Here is a 10,916-nt window from a genome sequence, read left to right as displayed (position 1 = left end):
TTACTTTTGAATGTTTGGATCTAACAGTAATGTAACTTGTTTTAAATTTAAGTTTCCCTTTGAATAAAGTAGAATACAGTAGAAAAAAATGAAGTTAGTGTTATTGGTTGAAGGATGGACATGTAATTTGTTTAAACTTTTTAAAGCACGTCATTATGAGTATAACTCCATGTGAATGTAGAACTGAAAAGAAAACAAGGGTGAAAAACAAAGAAATAGGTTAGTGCCCTGATATGATAAGATATTTATTTTATAAAGTTGGTTTCATTTAGTTTTAAAGATGAGATGTTGAAAAAAAGAGTTCCCTGTGTACAAATGGAAACATGTTAACTATTGCAAAACCTGCTGATATATCTCAACTAAGCAATTGCTCACTGTCTGCTCATTTTAGTACATACCCAGATGGTGCTACCTTACCAGCTCTTGTGCATTTAGTCTAGGATCTCCTAGGGTGGCCTTGCAATGGGTTGGTCACCTGCCCAAGGTGTACCTCACCTTTGCTTAGTAGCTGGGATAGGCTCCAGCAACCCCATTACTCCAAAATGGATTTACAAGGTTTGGAAGACGGATTGATGTTGTTGAGTGCATAAAAAGTCTCTTTAAGAATCAATGTAATCTATTGCTTTTCCTGTTGACGATAATAGTATTGACACTTGCAGTCTGCATGGTTTTGTGAGCATATAAATCCAAATAGATAAAAAATAAAGTTGAAACTGTGCATCTTTAAGAAAAAAATCACAAAAAGAGTTGCATTAATAGAGCTATGATATGGCTCCCTGTGATAAACCACATGAGGGCACTAAAGTCTGCCATGGGAGGAAATTGTCGTTTCAATCTTAAAAATGTCTATAATAAGGTTTTAATTCAATGGAACAACTTTGATCATAGTGATAATCTGGCCCTTCACAATTGAAAAAAATGGATTTGATTTGTTTTTATATTAACAATTTAGCATATTAAAGAAGAAAATAACCAAGTTAATTCAAGCTTAATTTAATCTAAGAAATTGTATTTCTTAAATTAAAGCCACAAAGGTCTAGGATTTGAGGCCAGAACAGTCTCATAGAAAGACCAAGTTTTTAGTAGCTATCCTTTCTATGCAAATGAGCTTCTAGGCATCAGAATAAAGCACAGAAAATACATATACGTAACGTATCAGGCTTCCATCACTCAAATTCCTTTATTTTCTAATCTGTTGTTTAACTATATTTTTTGCTTATTACTGTTTTACATTTATGCTATGGATCTTTCCCCTATTCAATTCATTTTCTCATTACTTTGTATTTGCAATCTCAATGTCATCTCTCATTATTGATGAAGTGAAATGTACTTTAGTAAAACAGAGGATGTTACAGACTTCTCTGGTCTGGTCATCTATCTCATGCAGCACACATCCATTTGGCTCAGCATCTTGATTCTGGAACATGAGGGTCCCAGCAACAAAACCCTGCCCGTGGGATCTGACTCAGTACAATTGTCATGTCCTATAACTACAGCAGCATCAAAAATATAAGGAGGACTCACAAAGCCTCTGTCAGTTTGTACAAAAATCTTGACTCACTTTTTGATTCTAACATTTGCAGTCATGTAACCATGTGCATGCAGCTGGTGAACTGAATTGTGGGTCGTCTGTTTGTTTTGTTGTTCTCTGTGTGATTGCTGAGGATATTGTTCCTCATAACACAAGCATTAAATACCTAAAGAAGATAATGTTATGTGTATCGCATTGCAGGAAAGTAAACCCTGTTTTTGGTTGACCATCACATTATATTTATAGCATTCTGTTGAGGTGTTCCAGGTCCAGGACCTTTCCTTGTAAGTTCCGGCTCATTATCGTGGCTTGCTGGAACTCGGAGCTGCACTAAATATAATTTTATCCACAGCAACGTGTCGAGTGCCCGATGGCAAGCAAACAGAGCAGAGTTAAACCAGGGAGGTGCTGGAGGATTTAACGGCGAAAGAGACAGCATTTCCCTCAAGAGTTGGCTGATTGAAGTGGGTTAAAAGAAAAGAAAATATTGGATATGTTGCGTGTGGGTGGCAAACAACTCCAAATGAATGCTAAAACAGCTCCATGAGAACTGGACAGACACTTAAAGGTCTACCGTGCACATGACTGTAGTGATGCAAATGTGGATCCAGAAATACCTTGGATGCAGGTTTTCATTTTTAAAGAAAAAGCACTTACATTAAATATTTTTCCAAAGGTTTTTTCTTGATTAAAGACTAAACAGCAATACATTTTTTTAAAAATGTATTTATAAAACATGATATTTATTTGATGATCAGTCTGATGGGGTTTTATGATTGGTTAGCGAGTATAAGGGGAGGAAAATCAAAATGTTCAGTTAAATACATGTTGGATTTAGAATTTTCTGAGTCTTTAAATCAATTAAAAAAGCTCCAAAGCAGTTTTTAAAGAGAATAATAAGGTAAGATAAAGAAGCAAAGTTACTTATATCTTAGTATTTTTGACAATGAGCACCGGTGGCCATAGTGATAATGGCCACAATTGATGCAGAAATGATTTTAAATTACATCCATACTCTAATTTGTGTTGTTGCATTTCATTAATTTAATGACATTTTTATTCTTATTGATTATCCCGCAGTCACAGCTAACTATTCGTGTTTATTTTCGGTTTTCTCTATCATTTCGAGAAGAAACAGGATTTCTGTTCAACTTAGATCATTTTAAAAAAGGGGAAAACCAGGATGTTTATGAAAAATGCCAAACGAAAGTAAGCTTAATCTTTTCCGTATGGGAACAAATAAAAAACTTTTGAGACAACTATCTCCTCTGTGTCCAAGTCTGCCTCAGGTGGACAATACTGTGTTGGACGATGGGTTAGGTTATTTCTTTATTTGTACAGCACAAAAGTGTTTCACAAAATAAGACAGAGTAAAAGCACACAGAAAGAAAAGACATACTTGAGATTGTAATAAAATCGTAAAACAATAATTATGACAGTAAAATCATTACTCATAACTGAAAATCAGCTTAAAACAAGATTAAAATAGAAAAATGCACTGAGCTAAACAAATAGATTTTAGTCTGGATTTGTGGATAGTCAGAGTGAACAATTGTCTGACATTTTGGTACTCAACTAGGTTTGATATATATATATATATATATATATATATATATATATATATATATATATATATATATATATATATATATGTATGTGTACAGTTTTATTTATTTATTTATAAACATATAAATATCAACCGTATGTGTTTGATACATACATGAGACCTAGCTCAAGAATATAATCATGTTATATTTGTGTCATGGGATGTTTCTTTGTTTTGCTATGCAAATTTAAAATACACTGTCATTGACAAAAATAATGTTAATACGAGAACATTTAACAATATATTTGATTTTTTTAAAATGTTTTAACAACTTTCAATGTTTGTTCCCAGTTTCTGTTCCAAGTCGTGTTTTAATTATGATTCTACTGTTTTTGGCCTAAATAAAAAAACCTTTCTTGGACAGTTTCTGCAGAGGGGCAGGAGTTCAGCAGAAATTTAGCTCTGAGTTGTGGGTGAGACTATTGGTGGAGTGAGCCTGCCCTTATTTCCCATCATCCCTATGTTTAGACTTTCTCCCTCTAGCTTAAAATCCCTCACAGCCCCAACCTAAAGTTCCCGGTGCAACAAAAATGGGGAACAATATTGGAGCCATGCAGATGTGCAGTTTTGAGCCAGATTCCAGCTCAGATGAGGAAAACAAAGACACACATGGATCTATTTGTCTACAAGGAGATGCATCGGAATGGAGCTGGGAGCTTGTGGCCTGCCATCTGTAATTTCTACATACTTTTCCAGATGACATTTGTTTTTGTCTGTTCGTGTGAATAAAGAAATACTCAGAAATGCTATTTTAATCTTATTTTCCTTGAACATGTCTCCCATCATGAGAAGAATGCTACAACATGTTATCCAAACACCCAAAAACACAATTTTCAGAGTGGATCTTGAGGGAAAATAAAGATTGTGTACAAGTCATAATGCTGCCGACAGGCAGAGAGGTGAATTTCTCATGCCTATTCTGGTTGTCTTCATTAGCTCTTGTCACTTCCCCCCCACACACACTTTTTTTTTACATGTATGCACTTTGAAACATGATGCAACTTCATTTGTAAAGCTTTGATCTGAATAAATACTTATTTATCTTTTTCCAATAACATGACATGATTCGGTTGTTCTTCTCTGCTTTGTTTATTCCTTTTTCTTTCATGTTGTTTCTGGGTTGACACATCTGCCAGCAGGAAATTGCCCTCCTCAGCCCTGACTCAGACGGTTTGTTAGTGTTGCTCACTCTCTCCTCCCCTAGCTTTGCTTCTTTCCTCCCTCTCATGCCTTCTTACTCCCTCCCTCACACAACATCTTTACTTAGTCTCCTCATTCTCAGTTTCCCTCCTTCTGATCACTTTAGTCTGTTCTCCCTCACTCCTCCTTGGCTCTGTCACTCACATCAGTTCTCCCTGGACATCATCTCTTCCATCAGAGATCGTTGGATCTGCGTTTTGCCAAGTGGACGCACTCCCCCGCAGTCACCATTTCCACCCCGGAGAGTTCCACGCTGGCAGCGCAGCCTCTTCCCAGGCTGAGCATCGGGCGGAAGACCCTGGTGGCAGCTGCTGTTGGGGTCATGCTGGTCCTGGTTCTGGTGGTCATCATCCCTGTGCTAGTCAGCTCAGTTGGCACAGGCAGCACGGAAGACAGTGCCAGCCACTACGAAATGCTGGGCACCTGCCGTATGGTGTGCGACCCTTTCCCGAGCACCGGCACTGCAGGCTCAGGCGTGCACACCGGCACGGACACAGCAACCACCGGCTTTCTAGTGGACAATGGGGAAGACCTGAGTGATCACAGCATCGGCCCACCATTACCTACATACAGCGCTCACGGTGCACAAGGCAAAGTGGGACGTCCCGGAAAGCCTGGACCCCCGGGACCCCCTGGAGAACCAGGTCCACCTGGGCCAAGGGGACCACCAGGCGACAATACGGACATTGTTCGAACAGGAGTTCTTGGAGCAGTCAGCACAACCACCTACAACACCACTCCGCGGGTGGCATTCTATGCAGGACTACGAAACCCTCAAGAAGGTTATGATATACTGCATTTTGACGATGTGGTGACGAACATAGGTGGTAACTATGAGGGTACAACAGGCAAGTTTACCTGTAAGATTCCCGGCACCTACTTTTTTATCTATAATGTGCTGATGAGAGGAGGAGATGGCACCAGTATGTGGGCGGACCTGAACAAAAACGGTCAGGTGAGTGGCACTTTTAACATGCATTTATCTCAGCGTGGAATCAAAGAAGAATCCATTTTTTAACTTTAAGTGAAAGCATATGAAAATGAATTGAAATCCCTCAGTGGACCGTTATCACATCATACTGCCTGGAGGACAGTGCATACATCCTTGCAAGCTGTCCAAAGGCATTATTTATGTATGTGTGGGGATTTTAGCTGGGATTTTGTCTGTTGTCCCAGTGCAGCGTAATGACAATTCACTGTGGCACACTGCCACACTGTATATCTGTGTGTATTAGACATCCAATGATGTACACATTGACGCATATGGAAGCAGCACAGCACTATCTCTGCTCTGCACACACCAAAATACAGCCCGGGGTATTGGCTAGTTCAAAGCTGTTGCCCTTTGAAATACAACAAACTTCATAAAAATCATGATGTGCCAGCGTGCATATCAGGCTGCCCATCAGGAGAAGGCATTTCAATATTGATCCATGATGTTTTCTGTATTCACGGATCATTTTGGAATGGCCTGAAGGCTCCCGGAGGATGGAAGTGATAAAACACCTCACGTGCTGAAGCTTTTAACACTTTACTTCAAATATCCATCAACAGGCTTTACACAGAGCGGACTTAATAATACAAATCACAGTGTAAAAAACCCACCCTGTTCAAGAATGTACACTTGAATATAACAGATGGGGGAGATGTAGCACACTCAAAGATTTTGCTGTCATGTTTGATTGCATCACGTTGCAAGGTGCATCCTCAAGGAGCAAAGTACCCTTTAGAGCTGTGAAGAAACAATGGACATGCAAACCAAAATTATCCACAATTATCCGCATTTGCGTAGATCAGGATTATCCAAGGGCATGTGCTTATGTTTAAAGGGGAGAAAAAGAGAGACAAACAAGAAACATATATAGTGTAAATTAAGGGTAAGAGTACACATTTTGATTCAAGAAAAAAACACTGATTTCACAAAAATGCTGCCAAACCACTCACCCATACACAACCTGTAGGCAACTTTACTCAGATCTGTAGAGGTTTATTAGCCTCCTTCATCAGGTTTATGATGATAAATGATGACAAACACAACATTTATTGCAAATCTTTCTTTGTGTTGAGATTTAGCAATAGCATGATTGGCAGGTAATTTTGAAAGGAGCTGCATTTGATTTTTGGAGCATGGATGAACTCTAGTGTAGTTACAGTGAGGCAAAATCAGGCCATCTTCACTTAAGTTCACTAAGCTTTGTATCAGACCTCAATATATTGCCAAGAGCTGCAAAAACGTCCATATTTATCTAATAGAAACATCACTGCAGACAAAAAAACATGTGCTTTTAGCTTAAAAAAGACTCCCTTACAACTATTCTGTAGTCTTTCTCTGCAATTCCTTCATTAATGCCTATTTTGCCTTCTTATTAAGTCTCCTAAATCTGGGTAGAAGTGCAGATAAATCCAAATGTTTGGTGTGGTGAAGCTGTAACAGCTGACCTGGCAGCCAAATACACTGAATGTTAGCTTAAGCTTAAGGAGGATCTGTCCTCCAGTGGATAACTCCACATGCAGAGGGATTTGTGTGTGATTTCTCATAATAAAACACCCTCTGTAATTATCCCGCGTTGACAAAATGACACATTTTACTGAGGATAACATGACATTTTCGGGGCTTCACCCAGGAAAAGGTGGACGCTGGGGTTGAATGTGAAGGAAAGGGATAGGATGTAGTGCTGCACTTCCTCAGAGGCAGACTGAGTCAAGCTTGAGTCCTTCAGTTGAGTCATGAGGTAAAAAAACGAAATATTCACCATAGGGGACACATTCTCAAAGTCAAACTCTCTGTTCAGCCCACATCTTGCAAGATTTACCCTTTCCATCCACAGAGAAATTGATGGTCTTTTAGTAGTATGGGAAATTGGATTTATAGCATCTTAATTAGAATTTATTTATAACACTGGTTTTTCAAATGATAAGACTTTTAATGTTGTTTTTTTAACCTGTCCTCTTGCTGCACCATGTGAAATATTTCAGGTTAGGGCCAGCGCCATTGCCCAAGACCAGGACCAGAGCTATGACTACGCCAGCAACAGTGTCATTCTGCATTTAGATGCAGGCGATGAAGTTTTCATAAAGCTGGACGGGGGAAAAGCTCACGGTGGCAACAGCAACAAATACAGCACCTTCTCTGGGTTCCTCCTGTATGCTGACTGAATCCCCGAGAGGAAACAGCGGCTCGCAGGTGACAGATCTCCACCGATAGATTCTGATTTTCACTTCTTGAACTAAGGCTCATGTTGCCCACAGCCCCAGATCCACAGTTAGATTGGCTCATTGGAGATGCTTATTGCTGTGGATCTGCAGGTTTCGGTTACTTCCGCCTCCTCGTCCATTCATTACACTGTAAACTGTGTGCCTAACAGACACGCCTTGGATTGACATGAACACTCAGTTCAGTCACGCTGGGGTGCAGTGATAAATCTGACGGTGGACTCAGCCTCATCCCACTTGTGAAATGTGATCTTCAGGTTTCTGTTGACTTGTTTCATGTATGTAAGATGTTGCACAAAAATGAAAGAGGAATTTATCCAGAGAACTTGATGTATGTTGGATGAGATTGTGATGTCTGAGTGGCAAACAAGTGTGATGAAAGTGTGTCTTTTCAGCTCATCATATCTGGAAAATTGTGTGAGTATAGAATTGTATATTTGATATTCAATCTTTGTGCATAATACAGTCGAAGTAACGTCAACTTACTGTATTTTCTCTGTAACCACCAACGCTGTTGATAGGTATGGTCTTATCATGTAACGTGCTCATTGAAAAATTTGCTTATGCATGCATGCCACACTTGTTCACGTGTTCCATGTCTTCACAAATGATAAATGTTGATTCAGAAATTTGGGTTAAAAAGATCATTGTGGACTTTGGGGAGAGTTACTGTTGTTCATTTAACTTATTATTTTTAATTAAAAAATAGCTCCCAAAGCTGAACATCATTGGTTTCCTTCATCGGCTGTTCTGATCTTTCATTATCCTGTGAAACCAGCTTTTAGCCCTCCAAATGTTACAACTAAAAGAAGCCCGCCAACGCCGCGAGAGGCAATCAATGTTGGGGATATCACAGCTGTGTTAAATGCCAAATGAAGCAGGGGAAGATTGGGAGGCACAATCAAAGGAGGGACGTGTTTTTTTCCCCTTAACAGCCATGGATACGGTGGGGGGACGGGTGTTAGACCATATCATGACAAAGCTTAGATCCACCCTGCAAAGTAAACCAGGGCAAATTATGCTCTGCTGTGACTGCGACACGAGTGTTAGCGACAAGAAAAACAGCTCGCGGGCACAAACTGTTAAAACTGTCCGGTTTTCTTAAAAGCTGCTTTGACATTATGATATTCTTTCGACGCGATTCACCTCTGACACTGGTTCCCAAACTGTCTCTCACATGTAGTTGGAAGCGCAAAGTCAAAAGTTCAAAAATTTGGAGGATATCAAAATGTGAGATTCTTTACATCAGTCCGCTGAGATAAACAATACAAGTGACAGGATTAGACTAAATGGACACAATGAGCTGTGTTACAATATCCCGATGTCACTTTAACTTCTTCTTGCAGTCGAAGCCACAAAACATTCTGCTCTGAACTTACGCTTGAATTGAAATTCCTCCAGACACAATTAAGAGTGAGGTTCTGCACATAGGCAGAGGTCATCCGAGCCATGGGGCCATCGAGTACTGGAGCAGGCGCTTTTCTCCTTGCAGCATGCATGAGCAGATCGTCACATTAGAGACTTCATGTCACAATGTCAAAGACAAACGCCGGCGGTGTGGTCGCAAAGAAACGACTCTCTCTGCTGAGACCATTGCGTGTGGACATTGCCCGAGAGAATGCAGCATCTGTACTTTGTATGATATTGTCAGGGAGAAGCAGAAACTCAAATCAAAAGCTTAAAAACTAACGCTAAATGGCATTTATTCTTCGAAACACATGGCCTAAGAGGGCGTAACAGAACTATACATATTAGGCTTCTTAAGGTTGTGTATTCGTAAAAATTGGTTGTTTCATTAACTTTTGCCAATGGGTGCTTCTAACTATTATTGTGCAAAAGGAATTACCTTTGACTCACTTTTCATTAGCACAATTATTAATTTGAACTTTTCCTTTTATAAGTGAAAATAATTCTCAGTGTTACAAATAATTTAGGTGATTTTATACATTTTCAACCTGAGCTAAAAATAAGGTTGATTCAGGTCCTCCCACCCACTCCCTGTCAGGAAATTGAGATGGCTTCAGTCTGACATTTGCATGGGGCAAGTCGTTGAGGCGTTAGGCTTATCAGACCACTGCAGAGCGAGCGTGCACGCATGTGGGGCCGTGTGTGCGAGCGTTTGGGTCAGCGTGTCTGCATGTTCCTTCTGCGAGAAAGGAGAATGTCTTCACTGAAATGTCTAAAGTGACGCTAATGAGCCCCTTGCTGTTGTTATCTTGAGCATCCCCACTTAGCGCACTGGGGGACATCCAAAATCACAGATAGATGCTCTGTCAGGCTAAATTGCTCTTCATCCTCCGACACAGTCCCTCCCCATCGGAGATGCAGCCACCTGCCCCCTCCAAAAAATAAAAAAACCCATGGAGTATTGCAGGTTTTACGTCAACAACTAAATGTTTCTGTTTTAATTATTAAACGTGACGGAGTGTTAACTATTATCTGAGTTCTCATCATAAACAAAAAAGGTCAAATAGTCATGCCACATACTGACAGTTAATGTGGATTTATCCAACAAGCTGAAGCAAATGACATGAATCAAGATGAGTGTTGATCCCTCTGGCAGACAGTGACATGTTTCACGAGATAAGTGAAAAGGCCTGATCTAAGTGTGCCACAGCGTAGCTATGTTCATTTCAAACGTGCTCTCCACACTGTTATCTAAGAGGGTCGGACGCCTGCTTAACATAATGCAATAGCAGTTCACATCTTTTTCACTTGTACCCCTAACAACGACAAAATGATGATCTGTCCCTGGAGCGTCCAGTTCTGAATCAGGAAAAATGTCTAATGAATGAAGGAAGTGGGCAAATTTGTCACTGATTTGAACAACTTTGTTATCGTTTTGTCGTGTTGTGTGGATTTTATGTCGGTTTCAGGAATAGTTAATAATAGTTCTGTTTGTGCATTTATTTTTATGTATGGTAAACAAGTCCCTACCCCACCCTTCTTTGTTTAAATCCTCCACTGAGATGCTCCTCCTTGTCTTTGCTGATACAATCTAAGGTTGTGTCTGAATTCCTTCACTACTCACTACTTACTGCACTACACAGTGCATTCGCCATTTTGTCTGGGTGTCTGAATTTACAATTTACAATTTCAGTCACCTGGAAATTTCCCACAAGTCCCTGAGAAAACTTAGCGTGCATTGATGCTCACTAAATTGGCGATATAAACAGCATTGCATTGCGTTTAAACAAATTTTGATATGGAAAAAAATGCATTCAATTAGTTTTTTATAAATCTTCCAAGTTTTCATCATTAGAACATTCATAAATAGTCTTTGTTAAAATGTCATGTTTATGGGTTTTTAATTTGGCAAAAGGTTGACGTCATATTTGGCTTTAAAAAAAATGGTATTGAGAAAGT

General features: G+C 39.6%; 1 protein-coding gene across 1 annotated transcript; it reads left to right on the top strand.

The window, feature by feature from the left end:
• Window positions 1–4,363: 4,363 nt before the first annotated feature.
• On the top strand, window positions 4,364–9,899 carry LOC101174466 (C1q-related factor). The gene is made up of 2 exons (XM_004080393.4): window positions 4,364–5,292; window positions 7,314–9,899. Exons 1-2 carry the CDS (start codon window positions 4,660–4,662, stop codon window positions 7,491–7,493), a joined length of 813 nt encoding a protein of 270 aa, XP_004080441.1. The 5' UTR covers window positions 4,364–4,659; the 3' UTR covers window positions 7,494–9,899.
• Window positions 9,900–10,916: the final 1,017 nt, after the last annotated feature.

The sequence above is a fragment of the Oryzias latipes genome, chromosome 19, assembly GCF_002234675.1.
Source record: "Oryzias latipes chromosome 19, ASM223467v1".
Classification (NCBI taxonomy): domain Eukaryota; kingdom Metazoa; phylum Chordata; class Actinopteri; order Beloniformes; family Adrianichthyidae; genus Oryzias; species Oryzias latipes.
The sequence above is the reverse complement of the archived record's forward strand: the minus strand, read 5'-3'. Positions and strand labels throughout refer to the sequence as shown.

Excerpts from the sequence above, each read along its gene's own strand:
- LOC101174466 (XM_004080393.4), top strand. The coding sequence starts at position 4,660 with ATGCTGGTCCTGGTTCTGGTGGTCATCATCCCTGTGCTAGTCAGCTCA. Across the intron at positions 5,293-7,313 it reads ACCTGAACAAAAACGGTCAG|GTTAGGGCCAGCGCCATTGC; the intron begins GTGAGTGGCACT and ends GAAATATTTCAG.